Raw genomic sequence first — 27266 nt, 5'->3', positions numbered from 1 at the left:
TTAAAAGCAAAAAAACAGTTCAGTGTAATTTTTTTGACCATTTAATCAAATGTGCACCATCTGGGGGCGGGGGATCTTTTAGTATATAAGTTCGTTTTGGGAGGTGAGCTACTGTTCTGATGGGGTGGACAGTCCTCATTTAATGCATTTTAGATTTGCATAAAATACTTCTACTTGAAATGGAAGGGGGGGGGATTGAGGTATTATTTTATTTGGCGGGGGGGGGGGGGTGCTGTAGCTTTGGGAGGAAGTGCATCATCGCACTTGGAGGATGGATACACTTGATTTCTAACTTTAACTTTGCATAAAATAATATTTCCATATGAAATGTATGGAGGGGGGGGGGGGGTTCGGGGGTACTGCTTCGTTTTACGGGGATAGAGAGCTCTGTAGCATTGCTGGGTTATGTCATCTCTCTTGAGGGGCAAACACCTTTAATTTTGTGCTTTTAAATTTAGTATGACATAATGTTCTCACTTTAAATTTACTCTAAAAATTCTGGAAAAATACTCAAAACAGCAATTTTTAGATGCCCCCCATTCCGAAACCCGAAGCACAATGGGGTGGGACTTTCTAACTGTTCTTATTGGGAGGGTAATAAACAATTTGCACCAGGTTTAGCTTTTTTTTGGGGGGGGGGGGGGAGGTCCGACCCTTATTTTTACTGTACTAATAGTAACAGAAACAATTTAAATTTCTTTTCCGAAAGTCAGAAGGAAAAATGGTGTGGAATGAATCGACAGGAAGAGGCAAAAAGCGTAGTGAGCAAATGACCTTGACAGCTAAAGCACGATTTTTGTCAGGAATTGTTTTATAAGAGACACTCGATTTTGAAAAACTCAAAACTTTTCGAAGCTTATACAAGTTAATTTATATCTTCTTAATTAAACATTGAAGTAAGTGGTTTTTATCTTAAAACAAAGTGTGTTATATGGGCTTTCTTTCAGTGTACTAGAGTTGAAATATTTATTTGTTTAGTAATGGTTTAGTACACCATAAACTTGAAGTACTGCGTAGTCTAAAAACGGGCTAGCCCGTTTTTGGATGACCACTGGCAGCCCATTTTTAGACCACGCTGTTTTCAATACTTGAAAGTTTTGGCTATAATGTCGAAAAGAGACCACGCTGATCTTCCTGCTGATTGCAAGGACAAGGATAACGAGTTGGTGGTTCTTGTTTTTGATAAATCTGATGATGGCAACGTAGTATGCATATTTTACGACAGATTCTTTTCAGATGACATTACAGGAGAAGTGTGGATTCTCTACTGCAAGGCTAGACATCCAAGCGTGTGGAATGGAAAAAAAAAGGTTTACTACATTAGTACAGTACACTGGTAGAAAAAAAAAACTGCAGCACTCGCGCCGCAAAGGAGAGGAATATCATCCCGTATCACAGATGATTTGGGGATGCATTTCTGATCAAGGAGTTGGTGGGCTTCACTTTGTGCAAGGAACAGTAAACGCTCAGGTGTATATTGACCTTTTGGAGGAGAAATTGCTTCCTACTATCCGGGATCATTTTACTTCAGTTCCAAACGTCATTTTTCCAGGATGATTCTGCTCCGTGCCATGGGGCAAAACTGGTAAGTAACAATTTAAAAACCTTTATCCTGCCATTAGACTTAAATTGACATGGGGTTAAGTAATTTTTTTTCCTCTAAACTCACACGCAGGTTCAGAAATGGAAAAATGAGCATGGGATCAGCAGTTTGCTTGGCCCGGAAAGAGCCCCGATCTACGTAAATAATTATCGGATTCCTGCTGTTAAATGTTTATTTCATAAGTTTTGCAGAATTTTACATATATTCATCGGTCGACCAAAACTTCTCACATAATCCCATTGTTGTGAAAATGCGAGGGTGATGCAATTTTTTTCTCAGAACTGTAACTTGTGCAACTAAAAAATGAAATAAATGACTTTTATTTTTCGTAAAAATATCTAAGATGATATTTAATAAAATTTTTAAATTAAAATTTCATGCTTTTTATTTATTTGTAAGAGAAAAATAGTTTTTCCTCAAGTGGCCGTTTTTTGACCACCTCTTAAAAAACGTGATTTTGCTTTTTTTCGCAAGGATCAAGTTTTAAAACGCTTAAAAAACTGGTGTAATGGCTTTTAAACCCTAAGATCACTTTCATGAATGTTTTTAAGAATTATTGGCACTAAAATTATCCCTTTAACTTGAACAGGTAAATCAGTAGGTAGAAAATAAATGTGGTGGCCCGTTTTTGGACCACTTCCTCTACGTTCAGCAGTTTCAAGTTTTTGCTCCAACTCCGAAAGACAAAGTTCTAGCACTGGTGAAAGATCATTTGTGGAAGTTAGAGTGTGAAAGAACTAGCGGTACCCGCGCGCACGCTGCACTGTTTTGCGCGCAGTAGAAAATTAAAAGGTCATTTGTTCGCCTGTGTATTACAAATAATGAATGGATGATGAATTTTTCGCCGACATGTTATGTTAATTTGCTCGTCCATGTTACGGTAATTTGCTGGTCCATGTTATGGTTGTAATTTGCTCGTTCATGTTATGGTAATTTGCCCGCCCATGTACGGGTAAGTTGTTCGTCCATGTTATGGTAATTCGCTGGGTAAAATGTGCTTAAAATTGGAATAGAAAAAGAACAAAATCGAATTTTCGAAAAATCGCTTCGAAGTTATCCCTCCAATGCTACGAACTAATTTTGCGCCAAATTTCATGAAAATCGGTCGACTACGCTATGCACGTAACAGACAGAGATCCAGACTTTCCGCTTTATTATTAGTAATAATAATAATAATGAAGATAATATTTTACGATGAAAAATATTGAATTTGGATGGTATCGGTGGTTTTTCGTATTGTTGGCACGATTTCGGCATCGAATCTGAAACTTTTTTTTAAAACGGCCGCTAAGTAGTAGGGCTCGACCGATGGCATTTTTTGGCCGATGGGCCGATGCCGATTGTTGGCCGATTGTTCAAAGATGGCCGATGGCCGATTGTTTTCCTACAAATGGCCGATTGCCGATGGCCGGTGGCCGATGCTGTTGGCCGATGGCAAAAAAAAAAAAATTCTAACAGAAATAAATTGATAAGATTGTCAGGATTTAAAGGATCATTGATTAATTTCACTTTACTTCCTTTCTACGAATAAGGAATTGTAATCCCAAAAAAAAAAACATCAGATTTCGACTTAAATTTTTATTTTACGATCATCCAATTTAAACTTCACAAGTTTTTTCGGCGCATATGTACATGCATATGTACCTAAGAACATATAGATGTTCGAAATATCCATTTTGAACGCCTCCTTTGTTAATTATCGCAAATTCTCTTGTGATATCTTCATGCTCGTAAACTTACGTCACTCAAAAACGTTATGAAATAGTAAGTTGAAAACTCATACGTACGAAGTATGATCTAAAAGTTCGAGGACAAGTTGTATAAAAATTTACCGTTAATAATTCACATTTCAGAAGTACATCTATCTACAAAATAGTCACCTTGAACGACTATGCACTTCTGCCAACGTTCGTATAGCTTTTAGAAGGACTCCTGGAAGATATTTATCGCAACCTCTGTAAGGCCTGTTGCGCTGCTGCTTTAACTTCAACGTGGGGAAGAAGGCGACTTTCATGTTGAGGATGGACGGTTCGATTAGTCAATACTCTGATATGGCAAACAAATAGCATAACGTTTCGTCGCTCCGTGTAACTTTACCTGTTCCCAGCAAAAAAAAAAAAAAAAAAAAAAACATTTGCATGGACGCCGCTTTCTACCGTCAGGAGAAGATAAAGCTGCATCACAGAAGGTAGCGAAAAATGGCTTCCAGGAGTGTTTCCAAAAGTTATATGAACACTGGCAGAAGTACATGTTCTCTCATGATGACCTTTTGAAGGTGGATGTGCTTCGGTAATGTGAACTATTCTGGGTAATGTTTTATACAGCTTGTCCCCCAAACTTTTGGATCGTACTACGTACAATCTGTATAGGGTGTAGTTATGCTTCTCCTTTTTTGACTGCTGATTGATGGAAGACAAAGAACAACAGAAAAAAAGAAAGAAAGAAAGAAAAAAGAAAAAAAAGGAAGAAAAACAAAGAGACTGTTTAATAACCGATTGATATTTTTTTTTAAATTGAACATATAACTAAGATTTCAGTAATATTGTAATAATGTATGGATTTCGGTAAACTAAACTTAGTTAAAAAACATTCAATTATGTTGTTTAATCATTCAAAAACAAATTAAGAATTAAACTATGAAACCGTCAGCAATTTACGCAATTAAAGCGGAAAGATTGCACTTAGATATTTTTTAGTCATCAAATTAAACAAAAAAGGTAACAGATAAATTACAATATTAAATCATAATATTAATATTTTTATACTTATTTAAATTTATGAATAGAAAAGTTTGCATTTTTCATAAAATGTATAACAATGACATAAATTTTGCGGAAAAAAGAAATAGCCATGAAAAGAGCGAGGTTCTTAAAATGCAACTACAATAAACAAACTCAATATTTACACCAAGTTAATAACTGAATACATATACTACTTGATCTGACGTTTGCACATGTAATATTGAACAATTTGATTGTTTAATCTTTTATGAAGCACTACAACCAAGTTCAAATTAATTTTTTCAATTTAACAATAATTAATAACGGGAATCTAATAAAAAAATTTTGAAAAAAAATATAGAACCGACTTCAAAAGTGCTCTAAAAAGTGAAAAATAATTTTATTCTTTAAACACCATCGATAATACTTTTAAACATTATTTTTGAATTTGGCGCAAAAACAAAAAGTAAAATCCAGTGTAACATGCTTCGTTCATATTTTTTTCAGAAAGTCAAAAGTTAGGAACGAAATTTATATCGTTACTCAATTATGCTGTCATCAATGCATAATGAAAGTGATAGTGAAGAAACTGGGCCTGGTTAATTTTTTATAGTTGTAGTTGAGTTATGGCTATGAATGATTTTATCAATCGTTTTTGCGCCAACTTCAAAAATTATGTTTAAAAGTATTATCGATGGTGTTTAAAGAATAAAATTATTTTTCACTTTTTAGAGCACTTTTGAAGTCGGTTCTATTTTTTTTTTTTTCAAAATTTTTTTATTTCATTCTTTTCAGTGTAAATGTAGATATTTCAGTAAAAGTAAGAAGTTACCTAGTAAGAAGTTCGGCTCTATATCACTGTATTGCTTTAGAAAAGCCTTTATTCAAAATTACCATTACAATTACTATCAATGTTATATGGCACCAAAACAATGAGTTTCATATTGTCGCGTAGAAGAAGATAACGAAGACAATGTGAAAGCCAAATGAAGCGAATACTCGTTAGTCTCAAAATGAAATTAATTTGAATTTTGACATTTGGAATTCAAATTACGTTTTTCGCAATCAGGAGTGTGTGTGTGGGTATGTAGGCGTATGTGTAGGTGTGTGTATGTGGGTAGGTGTGTTTGTGTATGCGTGTGTGTGTAGGATACGGACGCAACCTGGAGACGGTTTTCGTTAGAGGAGCAGCATCGTGAGGCCGGTCGACGGTTATGCTGCAAAGGGAGGTGGGAGGAAAATAAAATCATAGGAATTCAAAACAGTCAAATGTCAACAACAGGCAATGTGATTACTCAAAAAATCGGTTTCGCCATCTCATATTTGTTTCCACGGTCTCCAATTCTGCAATCTATCACCAAATGATCGTCAGTATGAGACGCTATATTAGTTTTGCATTGAAATAAGTAATTAATAGCCACAAAAAATCAGTTGATAGGCTTTTTCGAACACCAGATCGAAAACAAAAAGGGAAGTGCACAACTGGAACGTGCGCACATCCCACATGCGAAAATTTAGCCTTCTACAGCTTACCATTTTTGAGTTATGACTTATGAGAGATACATACGTTCATCCAGCCGCAAGAAACAACGCAATAATTAACTTGTTTGGTACCTGAATGCAGTATTAAAAACTCTTTGAGGGTTGACTAAAATAGAAATTCATACTGAAATTTATGTAAGCAATTTTGTTTGAAAACAATAACTCCCTTTACTTTGTATTAAAATGTAAAACAACAAAGGTCCTTTTTTTTCAAAAACATCGGCCAATTCCATCGGCTTTTCGATGTTTTTAAGGCCGATGGGCCGATGTTTCCTGCAAGTTAGCATCGGCCGCCGATGCCGATGCCGATGGCAAAATTGTTGAACCATCGGCGCCGATGCATCGGCCAGGCCGATGCATCGGTCGAGTCCTACTAAGTAGAAGGTCACTCATGGTCTGGGCTATGTTTAGATTTAGTGGTAATGTCGACATAGCGTTTTCCTCTGGCAGAATGAATGCAATAACCTACCATAATCGACTAGCAAAAAATTGATTGCATGTTGTAAAGGAAAATGCCGGATATTCCAACAAAACAATGTTTTTATCCACACCACAAAGAGTACTTGTGAATGGTTCCTTAGCAATAGTGTGTGTAGTAACATATGTTTCTCCAAGTTAAAACTCGATGAGAAACGCTTGGAGCGTACTGGTTAGAGCAATATGTGCAAGCGGAAAGCAATATGCCACGATTTCAGAATTAAAAACTTCTATCATCTCCTACTGGGAAAAAAAATCTACAAAAATTCATTGAAACTATATGTTCTACTCATGTTTAACCGTGTTTTTGTGTTAATTATTTAGTAAATCTGTTGCAAACTAGCTGCTGTTCCGAATTTTTGGCCCGTGTTCATATCATTATACAATACCACTGACAGGAAAAATGCAGTTTTCTTTACATAAAAATGTCTGCTTCTATTATATATTACAATACAACAAAAATATTTGTTTCATTCCAACTTTTGCATTCGATAATTAAGTCTTAAGCTTCGTTTTCTGCTTTGTGCTAGAAAAACTTGTTATTGAAATTCACATCATTTTGAAACCCAGTGTACTCTTTTAATTCGATATCAGATCATCTTGAGTGGTTTCGATATTGCGAGTATGTAACAGCCACACTAAATGTATGAGCTAAAACATAAACGAATCGTAGTGTTTATAATTTTCTTTTTCCCCCCATTGTTCAAGTTCTAAAAATTTTTAACAGTAGTTTTCAACGAGGAACTTGAGCTATAGGAACTCCTGCCTCATTTTTTTTTTTTTCGTTTCTTCCAGTAGATTTAAACTGATGTTTTTTAGATAGTTTACATTGAGTATTTAACCATTTTTAAAGATAGTCATGTCTTTTACAACCTTGTTAAATGATTGAATAATAAAATGCATGTGTACTCTATTAAATAGCATATCGTCGCCTCAGAGTAACAGTAAGATATCTAATCGCAGAAATAGCACTAAGACATCTTACTGTTGCTCTGAGGCGACGATGTGTCGAGGGTATTTGCTTAAATGGAGACACTTCCAGGGTATTCTCAAACGTATACATTTTAATTGAATTAATAAGAACAAACTTGATCTGCTAAACAACCGTTGCACCATTGAAAGGAATGAACTGCAAGAAGAGGAAAAACAAATTAAAAAGATGAAAGAAATGAAATATTGGGCGTTTTGGAAAGTGTCAATTTAGAAAGAGTGTTTTCTCTGAATAATTATCATCCTATTATGTATCCAAATATGAAAGAAAAGAAAATTAATACCTGACTGTGTATGCTGAGGATACCTTTTCGTTCATCTCGTAGTCTCTGAAAAGAAAAGTCAGAAGTATGATTGAACCGAAACATCAAGTGGAGACTGCGTCAAGTTAAGAAACCGAATATTACGACGATAAAAATACTCCTTTAATAAGCCGAGGAGACTGTATTAAAACTCTACAAATTCATTAGCAAAATTTAAATGCAACTGTTAGAAATCCAAGTATCTCCGGAGCTTTAAGACTACTCACTCACTTCATCTACATATTAGTTTCTCCCTCTGTAATATAATGCTGAAGCTTAATCAAAGAGATCCCGTCCTGAAAACCATCAGTATTGTAACCGAGTTAAGTAACAGCATGGGACCACAAACCGTACTGTCTGGCAAGCTACATCCACTTCAAAACATCTTCAGAGCCAGATCCATGGAGTGATGAATGAGTACGGAAAGGTCAACTTGAAGAGCTTGGTATTAAACCAATTTTGGAATTCATGAGTACGGACGGATACAAGAGAGGGGCGATCTCCCCTCCCTTGAGGGAACCTGCACCGGCAATTTTTCTGAATTGAAGTCCTAAAATGCAATTGTAGACCCTTTTTGACGATTTTAAGAGAAGGAATGGAGTTCGAATCTCCCCCCCCCCCAGAAACTCTTCGAAATTGAAGTTTCAGAAAGGTTATTTTAGACGATCTTTGGCGATGTGAGAAATTTGGAAGCCTCCCCTTGAATATTTTGCAAAATGTAAGTCATAAAGACGCAATTTTAGATATTTTGGGTAATTTTAGGGGAAATAATAGGTTTGGTGACTATCCTCTAACAGTGTTTCGAAAGTTAAAGTGAAGTTTCAAAAAAAAAGTTTTAAACGCCCTGAGATGATGTCAGGGGGGGGGGAGGAGCAGCGGCGTACGCAGACAAATCAGTTCGGGGGGGGGGGCTGAGCTCGAAAGTCTTTGAGCTGGGGGGGGGGATACTTATGAACTGTAGCTAAGAAAAGTTCATGTATCGCTTTTCTGATATCAATACGAATGTAAGATTTAAAAAATACATCATAAAAAAAAAACTTGTTCTTTATTATAATTTTTATAATTAATTTTGAAAATTTCGGGGGGGGGGGGGGCTGTAGCCCTATCAGCCCACCCCCTGGGTACGCCACTGGGGAGGAGAAACTTTCCCCTGGAATTATTACGAAATTGAAGTTCAAAAATTCAAAATTAAAAAAACCTCTTTCAACAGAAAAGGAAAGGATAACTTTCGGGAACGTCCATGGCTAAATCTCTATTTTTTAATTGTTTAATATAAAAACAAACCTGTGGACCCCCCCTCACAAATCAGATATGCAGTGTTAAAAAATCAACCGCCTCCTCCTTGATAACTTTCTGGATCCGTCCTTGTCTGTCCTGAAAATGGGAATGTGAAAATGGTAAGATAAGTAGGCGGAAGTGACCACTTCTCCTCCGATCATGAATTTCAGACATCCTAAAAGAACTGCATCACAGCTCGGACTGCAGGACATTTTGGTGTCTTAAAGACACCCAACAAAGTACAAGAGCGCTTCTTCTAGAGCGGGGTGAAGGATGACATAGAGAAGTGGTGATATTCCTGTGGCGAATTTATTGCCCTTAGACGAACCAAAAGAGACGCAGATGAGGGAAGCTGCGACATCAAGCCCTATTCGAACGAATTGCTGTTGACTTTCTGGGCCCTGTAAAGCTTGACTCCGGAGGGATGACGGGTGAACTGGAAGTGAAAACGGATCGCTTTATTTTGTAATATCTATAATCCGCGAGAGTGCGCAAGCAGTGAAGTCTAGCGTTCTCGCAGATCCTACCTATTACAAAATGAGGTAGTCCGTTTCCGCTTCGAGTTCACGTTCCATCTCTCCGTAGTCAAGCTTTACCAAGAACTAATGGCGGGAACAAACATCTATATCCTCGTCGCCATAGATTATTTCTCTGAGCTGCCTGCTATTCCTGATCAAGAAGATCTAGTACAGCGTTCTCCAGGAACACCTTGACAAATTCAATCCGATCAAGGTGCAAATTTTACCTCGCGTCTGTTGTGCTCCATTGCCTGTGTTAACTTCTTCGAATTGACAAAACTCAAACGAAACCTTTAAACCCACAACGGGGTTGCATGGTTGAGAGATTTATTAATCGCATGCTCCTGAATAAAATCTTGCTTTTGGTCTTCAGAAACCAACAGGATTAGGACAGAAATTAATTTTGTTCCTGTTCGCCCTATCGCAGGGATATCTACTCGGTGATATCTTCTTCATTCGCCTTCCGAATGTGCCTTCGTGGCCTGAGGAATATGTTCAGGATCTCCAGGCGCAATTCGAACGTGTTCATAACTTCTCATGAGCGCGAATCAGCTTGGCGACGGAGAACATGAAAGACGCGATACGACCCGAGGGTAACAAGACATGAATTCTAAGGTCCAAAAATCATCACATTCAGGGGGTAAATTCGATAATTTTTGTTTCCTCATAACGGGTTATAAAGGGGATATCACACGAGAGAAATTACAGAATATCGCAACCGCAATAGCAACTGTCAACGCTATCTGGAACCGATTTTCTGCCTACAGGCAGTATCGTCTCAATTGTCCGCCCTTTTGATGGGAAATAGACATTGATACATTAAAGAATCAAAAGTATTTTAATAAGATTTTAATGAAAAAAAACTTATCTTTTTTCCTTCGTATTTTTCTTGCAGAAGAAAAAAAAAAGGAATTCAGATCCCCACCGAAATATTCCAAAAGTTAACTCAAAATTCGGAATTTTAAGCAATTTTGAGTAACCCTTTTAGAAAAGAGATTTGGAGCTCCCTCCAGATTTTTTTCTTTTCTTTTCAAAATTAAAATCAGTTTAGTGCTTTCTTTGGTGTTGTTAGGGGGTTGGGACTTCTCAAGCAAATTTTCCGAAATTGAAGTGTTAAAAAGACAATTTTAGGATATTTTTGTATACTTGAAGATACTGGGGACGGTTCGGGGGAGCTGTGCGGAAAGCTTTTCAATTAAACTGAAAAACACGTAACTGTAGGCTGTATCTAGTGGTGTAAAGGCCTTCCCTAACTCCTAACGCCAACAAAGACTGGATTTTCCTCCCGAAATATTTTTAAACTTGAAATCAATTTTAGTCTATCTTTGATGGCGTTAAAGAGAATGGGGAACGTTCGGGAGCTCTTTGGAATTTTCCGATGCCGAAGTTTCAAAAACGCAACTGTAGGCTATCTTTGACGGCATAAGTTCCAAATGTTTCCAAAAATTTTGGAAAGTCAAATGATTTTCCCATCTCCCCGTGAAACTTTTCGAAAATGACGTCCTAAAAACGTGATTTTAGCCGTTGTTTGGCGAACAACGTTATGAAAGAGAGTTAGGAGGGGGTTTCCCACCCAAAATCTTTCTCGAAACTTGCTCATTTTCAACTCTTCATCACTGAGTATAAAAAGCTTTGTGATCTACCCTCAGAAATTTCTAAAAACGAAATTTGGAACCAACGGTAATGACGTTAGGTGATTTCGTGCTCATTTGGGGTACCAACCTTCAAAAACCCCACTTTAAGCTATTTTTGGAGACATTGGATGAGATGGGGATTTTAAAGTTCGAAGGTGATGTCCTAAATACACATTTTAGACTATCTTTAATCACATTACAGGGAGAGTCAGAGCTTGACCGCTCTCAGAAATTTGTTGGTATTGAAGTTTTTAAACTCAATATTAGGCTAAAAGATGAGATGGGGTGGGCGTTATCCTTTAGAAATGTTTCGAGACTCAAGATCTAAAACTGCACTTTTGGGCTGTTTGATGACATTAAGAGATAGGAAGTTTTCAGTTGCTCTTCCTGAAAATGTAACATTTTTTGAGGGTTAAGAACGCAATTTTAAGCTGTTTTCGGTGGGTCAAAACTCTCTGGCCTTAAAACATGTTTTAAAGCTTTCTTTTGCAACGTTAGACAATGAAAGAGAGGGAGGATTGAAAATGAAGCCCCCCAAAACGCTATTTTAGGCTATATTTGGCCAAGTTAAAGAAGAAAGGGATAATAAGTGGCTTTCCTCTGGAAATTTTTCAAAATTAAAAGTCCTGAAAATACATTTTAAGATTTGTGATAGTAGGAAGGAGCTTAATTTTCGGGGAAATTTTCCTAACGCTAATTCAGGGTCAATTTGGTTTCTCAGAGGGAGTTATAACTCCCTTTTGGATCTGTGCTTGAACGCATCACTTGATATTGACAAACTCAGAAGTTGCCACCCGGGATACGAGCGATACTCACCCCCTTCCCTAGATTCGGTACTGCTGTATTACAAATTTCGATGATTCTGTTTTTCACTGATAGAGGACGATAAGATAAAGAGACCCTTTACATTCGATACAACACACGGTAATTTATGAGAAGAAAAAGTTGTGCATCAAAAATCATCATTTTTGATGTAAATGTGAAAGGCTTTGCCTAGAGAAAATTTTACTGTTAAAAAACCTTCCCTTAAAATGAATGATTAAATGAGTTTCTCATTGAAACTCATTTAACTTATTTGTTTAAAGGATTTTGCTGATATAAAACAGTAACACAAGCAATTTTTATTCGAGTTGTGAATAAGTGTTTTTATAAAATGAACATAAAATTCATTCTCTCTTAGTAAACATTTTGTAAATAATGACCAATCAAAGCAATTATTGAAACAGATAATGCTACCTTGAAAATGAGTAAGAAATCGGTCCACATTTGAGACCTCACTCCTTTTACTCTTGTTGTCACTTTCCTTTAGAAAAAAAAAGTATTTTTTTTATTTTTTTTTTAAATAAGGTGGTTTGCAAGGAACTTTCTTAAAATCAAGTGGTAGCTTCATCGTATAAACGAAACGTTATGAAATGTATTGCTTCTTTCGCAATATTGAACCTTAACAGTAAAAAGAAAAAAAACATGGTCCCTTGACTTTACACTACCACCTCCATCAGTCTGTAGCTTCAGACGAAGGAAGAGAAAAAACAAACGATAGTGCTGAGATGTCCACAAGAAAAACACATGTTTTGTATTAGAGTAATTTAATTACCATGGTCGTACCAGAACCTTACAATTCGAAAACCTTTTTTATTCTTTTTTTGCCTCCAGTTATAGATCAAAAGCATGATTTTCTTATTGGGAAAACGAGTTAAATTTTTGCGCATCAAAAGTGTGAAATTGCCGCCCCCCCCCAAAAAAAAAAGTGTCGCCCCGGGCGGACCGCCCCCTGCGTCCCTCTCTAGCTACGCCACTGCCTACAGGGTTGCTGCCGATTGCGCGGAAGGTTGCTCGAGTTCCTCACAACCGGGGCTACCATTTTCCAATCTATATCCATGTGCGTGCACTTGTTCATCGCTTTTAGTCATGCCGCATTTGGTTATCACACTTTAATTTCTGCACTTATGGATGAAATTAGTAAACAAATACTTAATGCAGCTCTTGTAGCTTTTGGTATGTGGAATTGAGAAAAGATGGCAAAAAAAAAAGGGGGGGGGGGAATGGTCAAGGCAATAATTTTATAGCTAGAGCATCAATTATTATTACATGCAGTTTCTAAACCTCCTCTTGTTATTTAGTTTTAACATTAATTTGTAGAACTTACGGTGAAATTTTCAGAAACACATAATAAATTTTATTACTTTTAATTGAACGTTTCATTTAAAGTGTGATTACTCTTGTTACATTTTAAGAAGACATACAGAATATATGACTTCTCTATTCTTTTTCCCCCCATAACTACTAAATAAAGTCTTAATTTTAGATAGGAATTATTAATCACTTACTGACAGGTGAGAAGTTTTAATTCTAACAAATTATACGTAAATTCATAGCTAAAAACAAGCATGAAAAATTCCAAAAAAAAGGGGGGCCAGCAAACTGGTCGATATGTCTTTCACAATTATTTTTTTTTAAACTTCGAGCTCATAAATATATTGGAGATGTGCTAACACTTTGACCTGCACAAATATAACGCCACTAGATACATATTGCACACGGGAAAATGTGTGGCCAAGTTTATTAAAATAGTACCAGACGTTTAAAAATAAAATGACGCTTTAAAAAAATATGAAAGAGACGATGAAGAGCTAAAATGCCAGCATTATTTAATGTACAGTTTTGAAACTTTTTAAAAACATTCTTTTAGTCGATTAAAAAATCATTAAAATTCAGTTAAATTTGCAACGCTTAAATAACTGGGATTGCAGACTGAACTCTCATAATTTCAGCTGCAAAACTGTTCAACACAATCAGAGCCTTGTCTTGTAAGGTTAAAAAGTAAAGTTATAAAAGTTGAGAAGATTAAAACTTTTCATATTATTCCAGATTTCTACAATAGATGGTTGCCCTACATAGTACTATACACCATTCTGTATAGTATTGTTGAAATTTCATTTTATTATACAAAATAAGTATAATAAATGCCATTATCAAAGTAATAAATTAAAAAAAAAAACTGTAGGGGAATGTGGGGCAAAGTGAAATAGTTAAGGCAACTTACTAGTTAAGGTAACTTTTCAAAATGAACAAATTAGAAATTTATTCTGAAAATTACGGTACAGAAAGGAAGGACAATACGTTTTGCGATAAAACTCGCATTGAATAAGTATTTTTTTATTTTTGACAGTAAGTTTGTGCCTCAAAAAAAAAGGTGGTAATTTTTTTTTGCATGGTACAAAGTGAAAAATGAAATATTTTTCTTATGAATGTTTTTGAGTTTGATCATTAAAGATTTTTTTTGTTAAATGAGTCTGTAAATAAAAGAATGAATGAATAAATGAAGAGAAAATGAAGGAATAAACGAAAATAAATTAATGAGTAAATAAAACAGCAAATTATTAGGAAAATAAGTCAGTAAATGAATAAATAAGGGAAGTATTGTAGAAGGAATGCAACGAACTAATTAATAAATGACTACCTGAGTGATTTGATAAAAGACCGAATATGATACGAACTATTTCACTTTGTCCCGCATGGACTTCCTTAATTATACAAAGCATTTACAATACAAATAAGCTTAATGCTAAGCAAATAAACACTAGTCGGTCTCAATCAATATTTCAAATGTTAATAAAAAGAACTTTATCTTATTTTAATAATACCAACTATATTTTTTGACTCACAACAAAATATTACAATATGCATATTATTTTTTTGAAATTGCTTGTATTATCATATTCTTTAATTTTCAGAGGAATTTTTTTTTCTTGACTGGAATAGACTACACGTGTTACTACATAGTGAAAATATTACTAGATAGGTGGCACTAAAAGTAGAGCAAATATTTCACCATTTCGATTTGCGTCACACTCCCTTACATTTTCAGCATTTTTAAATGGTAAAGACTGCATGGACCCATCAATTTGAATTAAAAAATCACTGAGAACAATATTTTGCACTCATACCAGACCGCATATAGAGTCAAACACAGCACCGTCGATCAGCTTTTCTATCTTTGCCAATCGATTATTGACGGCTTCCAGAACAAACACCATAAGAAAACTACCATGGTTCTTTTTGATCTCTCGGCTGATTTCGACAGAGTCTGGAGGCAGAAACTGATCAACATCCTGCACAAAACGGGCATTACTTCAAATGGTCTAATCTGGATCAATGATTTTCTCTGGAAAAGAAGCTTTAAAGTCAGGGTTAATGGCGATTTCTCCAGCATTTACCATACCTGGGCTGGAGTTCCTCAAGGCTCCTACTTAGCCCTCTTCTTTTTCTTCTGTACATGAATACGATAGACCTCCACATCAGTAAAGAAATAAACGTTGCCTGTTATGCCGATGATATTGCAGTCTGGCACACCCACTCAAATCTCGAAGTCTCACAAAGAGCTCTTAATATCTGTATGAAGGGCATTGAAATCTGGTCCAAACATCTTAAGCTTAAAATTAATCCAGACAAAACAAACTTTTGTGTTTTCTCAACAGACAGGAAAAATAGAAGCTCGTTCCATCTTATTTTAAAGCTATTAGGTTCAGAAATTAGACAAACTTCTGATCTCAAGTATCTTGGACTAACTCTAGATGAAGAGTTAAGATTCTCTAAACACCTTGAAAACGTTTCAAATAAAGCACGGAAAAGGCTAAACATCCTCAAAAGACTTTGCGGTACTTTCTGGGGATCAAGTCCAAAAACTCTCAAGAATATCTACACTTCTATCGTCAGGCCTTTTCTCGAATACGCAGCACTCATATGGGCATCGACAAATCCTACTGTTAAAGAAAAGATCGACAATGTTCAATACAGAGCCTCTAAAATCTTCACTGGAGCTGTTTCTTCAACAAATAACATAAAAACTGAAAAGGAATGCGGCCTTGCCCCCTTGGAAAGCAGAATAAAATTAACAACCATTAAATTTATAAACAAAATCCAAACCCTTGCTGATCGCCATATCTCAAGTAGAACCTTTGGTGCGTGGAGTGGAAAGTGCATGCAGAAGATATTCTCAGCCCTCCAATTTGATCATAACGTAAGGAATGATATCAACCTCAAATATGAGACTTTCAAAATTTCTAAAGAGCCTTACAACATCCTGTGCCCTCTCCTCCAAACTAAAATATATTTAAATCTCTTACGGCCTTGCACCAAGAAAGAACCCACAGCAATAATCAAAGAAAAAGGCGACCATACCATTAAAAAACTCACGACCTCAATTCAAGATCTGATAATCGCCTACACAGATGGCTCTTCCAACTCTAATCTGGATAGAGGAGGAGCAGGAGTCTTTTTTATCGGACCAAACGGAGCGTAGGAATGCCACGGTATTCCTGTTGGGAAAATCGCCCCGAACTACACATGCAAACTCGTCGCCATCAAAAGCGCACTGGAGATTTATCTTTCTAGGGAAGACCAGAGTTCCAGAGGCATAATCATTTTCTCTGATTGCAGATCAGCATTGCAGGCGATCCAGAAGGGCAAATGTCAACTTAGCCATCAGATCATTGAGCTCACAAACAAAATCATTGCTGCCCAAAGATTCTGCATTTTACAATGGATACCGGCTCATGTAAATATTTTTGGTAACGAGAAGGCAGATGAGCTCGCAAAGGCATGCCGTGATTCTCCTCATCCATCCAACTCCCTAACCCTCGTTGACGCCAACGCTGTTACTGGCCGAAAACTAATCGGTAAACAAGCGAAAAGAAACTCCATTCCGGATTTGAACTATGACAGAGCCATATCGGCTACTATAACCAGACTTAGGACAAATCACTTAAAGGGGATGAAGATTTCTGCGGACGGACAGCGTAGTTACACCAACTTTTGTCTTCATTGCCCAGATGACATCCCACTGTCTCGTCAACACCTCTTCAGGTATCCAGCAATCCAGGCCAAACTTTTTAACATCGGCTTAGAAGACCCAATGGACCTACTCTATACAGATAAGGTTGTTGAATTGCAAAGGCTGTCTACGACAACTTCGGAGCCATATAAATGCACATTATCATAGACACGACATCATCATCAATTTTCAAAAACCCAATGAAAAGAAATCCACTAATATAAATTAAGAAATGCATAAAATATGCACTGAAATTAGCTAAGAGATATATAGCAATTCAAATTTAAAATCAGATGCCAAACCAAATGTTAAATATCGCTCATCCGTTTTTTAAAGTGTAACTGAAAATTTTTGAAACATAAAATAAATAGAACAATAAAAAGGAATTCCCTTATTTCTATCACCACGATTGCAAATGTATTTACAGTGACAGTGCTTGACGTCACGAAATTCCAGCTCCTTGATTGGTTCTTTTGTAACTTGCCTAAAATTAGAATCAATTTTTTTTTTCTAGCGGAGGAAAAAAAATCCTCCTATAAGAGCAACTGCGAATTTCAATAGCACACGAGTATTTTGGAGCAGTCGTCGGGGAATTTTTTTTCAAATAAAAATTTTCATTTTCTGCCCAAAGATTGTACTGCCTGACACATAGTCCATAAAAAGAGAACAACGTTGAAATTTTGTAAATAAATGAAATTTTTACGAATTTAACTTGTAAACTTCCTAAATTTGGCGTTGATTCCATTAACTGTCATTAAAAAATTACCTTACTTTTGAACTCTTACTTGAATGTTGTTTTCCCTGTTTAGACAGCAGGCAACATGAGAGTCTTGGTGAGAGTTTGATGAGATATCGCCAAGTTAGCATCTTTTTTGGAGACAAACTTTGGGCCAAATTTGGCAACCGTTTGAAAGGTCGCCAATCTGGCAACATTTCGAACTACTCTAGATTGCTCTTGAGTTTTTGGAATAGTGAAGTATAATTTGCTTAAACTGTCAGTCAGTCTACTGTGAATTAGAAAGTGTTTAATGTGAGATTCATGTCATTCTGAAAATACCTATGACATAATGCTGAGATAACCGTTTTTACCCTGAGTATGCACGATAGTGAATATTAATTCATGTCGGTCAGCAACAGCAACCTTCCGCTTAGAACAAGCTCTGACACCATTTATAACGAGTTGAGCCTCAATTAACGTCTATCAGTTCTCAGTCTTGCTTTAAAGACCTTTTCAATTAAAATTCTTTTCCACGATGCGTTCAATTGAAAATAAAGAATCCCTTTGTAGTGCTATCTGCACCAACTGAAGAGTTATTTTGGCTTTAACTCTAGTAAAAAGTATTTTCAACAGTGTATTAAATTAATTTTCTTATAGAAAACATCACTTATTTGTGCATGCAGGTTCTATCAGTGAATGAAATTTCATCATATTTTACCCACTCTTTCATGGGTATTATTTTCTATTTTTTTTTTCAGAAAAAATCGGGTAAGCACATATTAAACGTAATCCAATGACTATTTTCAATAAAAAACATGCACAAAAAGAGAAAATATATTTAGTAAGAACTTTAAATGAAAACTGATTTTTTTTACAGACAAAAAAAAAAACTTACTTTTAAAGCGTCTTTCAGAAGTTCAACCTGAAATAAGAAACATCGTTATTCTAACAGAACAATTTTCAATTGTTAAGAACTAGCAGAGTTTGAATCAACTCTCGTAAATGAGAAGAAACGGGTTCATTCAACAGAAGCTATGTTTAGATACTTACGTTGGTATTCATACTCCATGTTTCAAAGCTAAATACATGTCTTGAAATTAACTTGTGTCTGGGGTAAAAAGGGCTGTATACTTCCGGTTTCGGGAAACTGAAAACTAATTTTCAACCTTAGGCCTAATGCTAAGAGATAAGGGTGGTGCAGAGAAAAGTACACTCCCGGTTATCCACGGAATAGTGTGGCACAGTAACTGCGGATAAGCAAATTTCGTGGATAATCCGTAAAGTAAGGGGAAACGGTACTGCAATAGCTTTAAAACCCATTAATACTCGCATACATTTAAACTACAGCTAAAAATGGCAACACTGTAGGAAAAAAATGCGTCAACGCTAAAATATGACCGCTTATTTTTTCATCCGAATTCGCACATTCGTCAGCAAATTCAGCCACAGATTATATAAACAGATCTAATTAAGTTACATCAAAAACGTATATGAGAGGGGAGATGATTTGTTTGTGTGTTTTTTTTTTTTTGAACAAAACTAGTTTATCAGTAAGTAGTGTAGATATACGTAAAAAATCAGAATAGATTTTGCACTTGTCAAATGGGTGCATTTCTCTACATTTACTTAATCATCACCGAAAACTTTTCTTTTTTTTTAAAGTGGGAATAACCGAGGACAGGCCGCCTGTGAATAATCGGGCGCGAAATTTTACGGCGTTCTTGTGAAGACCCGGGCTTTAGTTTAGGAATCATTGGTCTATTGCAGAGGTCTTCAACCTACGTTCCATGGAAACTTAGGCTTCCCTGGAACTTTGACTGCATTAGTTGCTTGATCAACGGGCCAAAATTTTTGTTTACTTTTAATTTTTCTGAAAGATGGTTTGCTTGTAGAATTATATATGAACCATAGCGCCATTCCACGAAAAAGCCGCCATGTTGACCATGTTGCCATGTGACTCCTCAAATATTTCTTTAAACAGTAAGAATTTTAAAGCTTAATGAACAATTTTTTTTGCTTATGATATCACACAAATATTTGTGATTTCCTGATCAACAAAACTTCGTTCATAAACCTTTTAAATTATTATTTTTAATGAAATACATAAACTGTCACGTGCGGGACAGAATGCCTACTTTTCCGTAGAATGGCCCTAATACATTTTGTATGGATAAAATAAATTTTCTTAATTTCCTCTGCTTCAAATACAACATTAAACGAGACGCATTTGCTCACATATTGATCTCTGTTCTTGGACTGAGAGATGAAGTTGCAATAAGAAACAATCATCCAAGTCATTATTTTTCCCCTCTGATTAATTTGTTGTAATTAAATTGTGGTTCTTGCTTATTATTCATAGAATACATTTAAAAAGGCTAAGAAAGAGAAAAAAATCCTTTAGTTGCCATTCATTAAGATGTTTGTATTTTGATAAAATAAAGAGAAACAATAGTTTGTAAATATGAGTAATATAAACAACTATATCGTATTTTTCCTGCTCTTTGATTAAGAGGTTCGTTCCTTCAAGTAAACGTAAGCTCAAAGGGTTCCTCAATGCCACTTGGTTAATTGCATTGTAATTCTTGAAAACGGTTTGTTAAAACAGGACTTATTTTACCAGACTGTAATAAAATACTGGAAATTGAATTGTTTAGCTGACCACAGAGGCATTTTCTCACCTCTCTCTTCAGCTGGATGTTTTCTTGGTGCTTGTGAAGGGCATCCTGCAGATCTACTCTCAATTCTCGCCACTTATCGATCTCGGCCCAAACTCGATGAGAAGAATAACCTTCGCCGAATTTACCACGCAGCTGCTGCAATAGAAAAGAAAATGAGGTTAGCGCAGGGAGGGGCGGGGAAGCAACCCCCAGAGCCATTGTTTTTAGCATAAATACAAATTCTAATACAATAGTTTTTGCATATGAAAGGGCTGTTTTGATCAAAAAACCCTTCAGAAGGTATTTTTGATCAAACCCCCCCCCCCAGAAGGTATTTCTGACTGCGCTAGTGCGAAGTTCGTCCAGTATATGCCAGCCTACTTTCAACTGTACTGGCATCTCATTTCTTACTTCTGCTTTATCAGTTAAATTAGGTTTTAAATTCGATTTTTAACATTTAAAACAGATTCTAATATTAAAATTTGCTTTGTAATGTTGGCGGTACTTTCATTTAACAGCGTTGTCAGAGATAAAAATTTGAAAGAAGCCACTTGTGGTGACCTCCCAGCATTATTAAAGTATACAGTTTTTTTTTTTTAATTTAATTAAAACACTTATACACACATACATATGCACACACCACCACACACACACACATACACACATAACAAAATCTGCCACAGCGTTGTTTATGACAAAAATTTAAAACAAATTGCTGCTAAGATTTCCAGCAGAATTTTTTAAATTAACCGTCTACTGCAATCAGTTGGTTCGCCTAATATTTGTAATTTTCAGGGTTGCGGAGTCGAAGTCGGACTGACTTTGAGGAAAAAGAATCGGAGTCTGTAATCGAAAGTTTAAAACTCCAAGAGTCAGAGTCAGTCATTTTGCCCCAAAGCCCACAACTCTGCCAGTGCTTACAGAGCCGAAATCGGACTGATTTTGAGGTAAAGGAATCGGGGTCGAAGGCAATTAAATTCTTGGACTCGGTCATTTTCTCTCCAACTCCGCACTTCATTTTGTGTATAAAGCACGAAAGCGACTAATAATAAAGGACAGATATTCCTTATCATTCAGAAATCAGATTCAATTTCATATTTTACGCTTCTGCGCATGACATCACAAGTGATGAAATGCCATTCACTAACGCCATTAGCACAGAGGGCAATATTTAATAGCGCGCCAAAGTTCATCACTTGTGACGTCATAAAGACCATGCCTTATTTCCAAAATCAGACTTTAAAAAAAATATATATATTACAAATTAAATGTTGGGAAAATTAAAGTATTTTCTGGGTCTAGTTTTTTTTTTTTTTTTTTTTTTTTTGCCCATTCTATCAACTTTAGTGACTTAAAAGTAGTACTTTTGACTGATGGAAACAACCCCATTGCCAGGACAAACTAAAATGGCCTTCAAAAAAAAAAAAAAGTTTTTGTTGCCATCAATCATTGATGGCTAACCTTTTTTGCTCGAAGGCCGCACCTCATGTTAAGATTGTACTTATGAGCCAGAGCACACGAAATTAAAAAAAAAAAGAAAATAATAATAGTTACAAGTAAAATGTGTCTAGATAACATGAGAAAACACGAAAAAGGAAAGAAAATTACGAAACGAGATTTGCCGTTATCATTCCTTGATCATGCCATGCATTTTGAATGGGGAAATTTTCAATGAAATTGCACACAAACGAAAAGATATTTCACTTTCTGGATTTCGTATGAGTGATGGAAGTCTCGCCATAACGAAGAAGAAACTGGGGAAGAGGAATGCAGTGTCTCGGCCGGCGGCGAGGTGGCAGGGAATTAATCCCGACCCTTAGAACCCACGCCAGCACTTATCCCCTCGTTCGCTCTTGGACAAGCGCTCCTGAATCCCAAAGCTAACACCTCTTGGGCGGACTTAGTCCCGTCTGAGGATGCTGATGAAAAAAATGTTATCTCCAGGTACGATTCACCACTTGCATATAGTGATGTTACGACAATCCTTACAACTGCCAAGTATGGACTCTGACGAACTTATTGGTTATAGCATTGGCTTTACAACCTGCAAGAAAGTCAAAGTACAGCTGATGGGAATGGCCGAATATGGCGCCGATCAAGCCGAAGTTTTCGAACGCCTGGTGGAAATCCTGGGTGAGACCTTTTACTTAGCCAGAATGACCAGGGTTGCCAGATTTAAGAACAGTAAATACGGGACAGGCTTCGAGGAGTGAAAGAGGGGGGGGGGGGGGTATTTTTGAGGTTGAATGCAATTGCTAGTTATGCATTTTTAAAGGGTGATAAACAACTATGTTTTAATAACTTTCGGAAGATTTCTCTCAGTAACTTATGTTTATGGGTGAGCACACTTTTGGAGGAACTCGAACTCAAACAATAAGCAATAGAACGAAGTTCAGTTAACAGATCGAAGTTGATAGGAACGGGTGCTAATTAGTTTTTTACTTGCGTTTGCTATAAGGGTGGTTTGCTATAAGTTAAACGGTGCAATCGGTCTTAAAACAAAAAGGGGATTTTTATCTGTGAAATCAAACCACTTTTCTCAGGCAAATTCACGGGTGTTTCAAAAGATGTCTGGTATTCTTCAGTCAGACATTGTATTTTTCTACCGTCTAGATGTTTTGAGATAAAGTAAAACCTGTAAAGTTGACCACCCTTGTAAGTTGACCACCTGTCTATGTTGACCGCTTTTGTCAGGAACGGAATTAGTCCTATCTCATATAATGAAGGAAAACCTCTGTAACTTGACCACCTCTCTATCTTGACCACTAATGTACGCCAAATTTGGTTTGGAGTATTGTAAAAAACCCTTTGTAAGTTGACCACTTGGTTTATTTTCTTAAACTTTCTTCAGCAAATTATTTTATTTTATTACCTATTTATTTATTTATTATTAGGTGTCAGTAGAAAAGTTTCAAGTCTTTTCTTTCAGTTGCAATATGTTGTGGCGACACAGGAATTGCGCTACAAAGAACAGGCCCGGATCTATACGTTTCGGCCCCCCCCCCCTGCTATAAAATATGTAGGGCCCCTCCCTAGTGGCCAGCAGTATCTATTTATAAAGTGAATAAGACTTAGTGCTAGTTTTTTTCTTATTTTTTCTTCAATTTCTAGGGCCGTTAGCTCCTTTAAGGATGCGGGCCCTCGCATTGCGGGTACGCAGATCTGGGCCTGCTAATGAGTTAAGTTACATATTTCTGGTGCAAGGGATTAAGAGATAAGATATTTTAATTGTGCCTTTATGAACTGGGAGAGTCGAGCTTGTTGCTCTTTGTGCTATAAGTTTTACATAAAAAGGCTTCAAAAAGAAAGTTAGTTGAACTTGAGATTAATAAAAAGTATGAAATATTAAAATTAATTTAAAATGGAGAAAGCCTGAGAAAATTAGCTGGCACATATGGAATTTCTAAAACTACAGTGTCTAATATAGGGACAAGGGAAAAATAACAAAATTATTTGAATAGTATTTTTAATTATTGTTTCATTTTCAATGATGTTAAACAATTAAAGTGAGTTGAACAGAAAGAATAAGGGTGAATTACTTAAAAAATGAGTACATGGTGCAAGAAATGACAAAAAAAAAAAAAAAAAAAAGCATTACCGCCCTTTATAAGTTGACCACCTGTCTAAGTTGACCGCCAAAGTACTGCACCGCGAGTGGTCAACTTACACAGGTTTCACTGTATTAGTGAAAAACGATTCATAAAACTTAGCTTTAAATCTGCTCTCTAGCTGTTTTACCAAATGTGTCATTTTTTTCATGAAGTTATCAGCTGAAGATAGCTGCTAGCAAGCATAAGTTTTTTACGGAGAACTTCAAAAACGGGGAGCACATTAGGGTAACGGCACCAGTAACAGACAGGGTTCAGTAACATACAGTTATAAGTTTGGATTTAAATAATAAGAATTTTAGGCAGGTAAAACTGATGTTGCTGCGGTCATGAATACGGTGCAACCATTTAGTGTTTATCAGAGTGAATTTTGTGAGCCAGTTGGTATGTACAAGGCTGTGGTGGAAGGTTAGGAACAGCCACCACGAGGTCAGCTGGTGTTTCATGTTCATTTAAAATTTAATAAGGCTTCGGTTCTAAAAATAAAGAACTTTTGCACATTTTGAAGAGAAAAAAAGAATGTTGACCGTTACTCATCTTTTCCTCAACCCATCTGTTACTGGGTATCATCCAATTTTTTGAAGTCTGTTACTGGGGATCGGACCTTTTTCCGAAATTGAGCAAATAAAAATAGAATTAACTAATTCAGAGGAATTAGTTAATTCCCAACTAATTTCCAGAAGCAGCCAAATGTTAGATGAGATGTTGTTGCATGAGAGAAAAACAGTTTAAAAGGTCTAAATAAATAAAGGGCTCAAAAAATTGTGTTAACCCGAGAGCAATGTCTTAAGCATGTCTGTTACTGGTGCCGTTACCCTACTGAGAAAATGAAAAACTAATATGCAACCTTATTGGTTTCACATCATGTTTCAGCTGTACTTTCTTTGCTTTAAAGCAATAATTTTCTGCAGCAGAGGCTTAGGGATGGATTATAAAATAATTCATGAGAGCAGGCCAAGATTTAATGAGTCGATCTACAGCAGGAGCTAAACTTAGCCATCGTGTCAGGATAAAATTTAGTTGCTCTCTAAACTCTGAATTAGCAAACTCAAAAAACTCCTTCAGCTCATTCCGCTTAACTGCAGATCTAGAAAAATGCGAATAAATTTTTAAAACAATAGTTTTGACATCAATTTCTAAAGCATCAACAGCATGGCGAAATGCAGTGTTAACTATATGAGCTAAACACCCTGACTTCAGCAATTTTTGTTTTGCTCTCAAAGTAGGAAATATGCCGACCGCTTTGCTTCAAAATTAGCGTTGGTATTGTCGGTTGAAAGTGTTGAAACTGACAGTAAATCCAAGTCTGACTCAATCAATGAGTTAGTCAAGCAGTTTACTATAGAGTCAGCCGTCTCGGAACTTTTTGCTATTTGATTTTCTTATTGTTCTTCATTTCACATTTTTTGTTTTACTTTTTTTCCCCTTAAAATAATGCCTCGTTTTGTAAAATATTGTTATCAGTTAGAATACGGGACTTTAGCCGTCCCGCATGGAAGTTCCCCGGCATGCGGGACAATTTTTTAAAATACGGGACTGTCCCTTGAAATCCGGGACGTCTGGCAACCCTGAGTATGACCCCCCACCTCCAAACTCTAAAAGATGCACAGTTAGAATGCTTCCCAGTCAAGAGGACTTGCAAAAGTCCTCCCACTGCTGATTCACCTCTTATTGAGGTCAGCAATCAATTCTCATCTCTGGAAAAACAGGCGGAGGATAAACCCTCCCCCAGTCAGGAAAACCCCCCTCCCAAACTTCTTCCTATCGTAGCGCAAACACCGCAAAATTATGCTGATTTTGTAAAACATCTCACCCAAAACTGCAGGAAGTTCCAAATTAAGAATAGGAGCAATAATGAAAGTGCCATTTTCGTGGATGATCGCAAAGCAAGTAATACAGTTATCATGCATTTGAAATCTGTTAACTTTCAATTCTACATTGGTAGACTCTATGACCAAAACGTTTTAAAATTTGTGAGTAGAGAACTGCCCTCAGCAACTTCCACTTTTGATCTGCTTGAAGAACTACCGCGCAAAGTTTTAAAATTAATAAGATAGCACAACTTAAAATGAAGGACAAACCTCCACTCCCTCTTTTCCAAGTCCAACTGCCCCATTCCAAAGATTCGACCGCCTTTTCGGACCTAGAAAGTATTTTGAACACGAAAATTTCTGTCGAAAAATATCGTAATCGTAAATCTATTCTGCAATGTTATGCCTGCCAGGGGTTTAATCACCTGGCAGAGAATTGCTTCAGCTTCGGGCAGGTCTGATGTGTGGTGTGCGGTGAAGCACACAACAAAGCAGATTGCCCTAATAGGCAAAATCAGGAAAAATCTTGTTGCCCAAACTGCGGGGAGAACCATGCAGCCTCTTATAGGGGCTGTAAGGCCTTCTCAAAGCCCAAGATCAATTTAGGCAATCAACGCTACTTCAACCGGGATACTGCCTGCGTTGACCCACGCCGCTCTTACTCTAATCAGGGGTTGGGTCGCGACCCCCAAGGGGCTCGCGAAGCATTTCTTAGGGGGTCGCGAGATTATCCCTAAATTAAAAAATGTATCATTGCTTAGTTGAAAAATTCAAATACATAGGAGGGTGCGGGGGGGGGGGGGGGTAGCATCATTTTAGAGTAGCATCAATTCTTGAACGCAATGGTGAATCCAGGAAAAAAGCTATGGGGTTCCAGACCCCCCCCCCCCCCCTTCCATCTCTCATGCCAGCGTACCTGAACTCCTAACGTCCTCTAAGGTTATCTTAAGCTTTGGATTAGGGACTTCAATCTCTAAAATTTTCCGCGGAAGTTTCCGAAACTCACGGCCTCCAACATCGTCCAAATTCGTCTAAAATTTTGTTTTTGGAACTTCAATTTCGAATGATTTCTGTGAGAGATTTTCTAAACCCCAAACCTTATCCAGAAATATGTCCTGTAGTTGGATTTTTAAGACTTATTTTTGGAAATAATTCAGGGAAAAGCCCGGTACCTCCTCCCGTTCCTAACTGCATCAAAAATAGCCACGAAATGGGTTTTAAGGTTTTTAATTTCGAAAAAAATTCCAGGGGAATGCCTGCTGTCCCCCTTCACATAATTAAGAATCATAAAAAAAATATTTTTAGGGCTTTAAAAATATTCCCGTGTGAGGATCTCCGAATATTTACCCTTATCATCAAATATAACCTACTATTCTGTGATTTGAATTAAAATTTCGAAAAATGTCCTTGGGAGTACCTGAAATCCTTTCTCCCCTCTCACATCATTAAAACTCGTCTATTTTTTGGGGGGGGGGGGCTTTAATTCCGAAAAGTTTCAGGGGGAGGAGGGGGTGTGGTTACAAACCCAAACCTTTTCCGTAACGTTAAGGAAGATGGCCTATAATTGCGTTTTTT

At 36.6% G+C, this 27266-nt stretch overlaps 1 protein-coding gene across 1 annotated transcript in view; it reads right to left on the bottom strand.

The window, feature by feature from the left end:
* LOC129222095 (uncharacterized) overlaps positions 1–27266 on the bottom strand; it is a 157416-nt gene that overhangs the window by 33444 nt on the left and 96706 nt on the right. Inside the window, exons 9-11 of the mRNA XM_054856531.1 lie at positions 20294–20428; positions 18511–18537; positions 7617–7661 (exon numbers count right to left, since the gene is read on the bottom strand). Of these exons, the coding sequence (XP_054712506.1) occupies positions 7617–7661; positions 18511–18537; positions 20294–20428 (207 nt within the window). The remainder of the gene's footprint in view (positions 1–7616; positions 7662–18510; positions 18538–20293; positions 20429–27266) is intronic.

The sequence above is a fragment of the Uloborus diversus genome, chromosome 5 (assembly GCF_026930045.1).
Source record: "Uloborus diversus isolate 005 chromosome 5, Udiv.v.3.1, whole genome shotgun sequence".
Taxonomy (NCBI): Eukaryota; Metazoa; Arthropoda; class Arachnida; order Araneae; family Uloboridae; genus Uloborus; species Uloborus diversus.
This window is presented reverse-complemented; position numbering and strand designations above follow the sequence as displayed.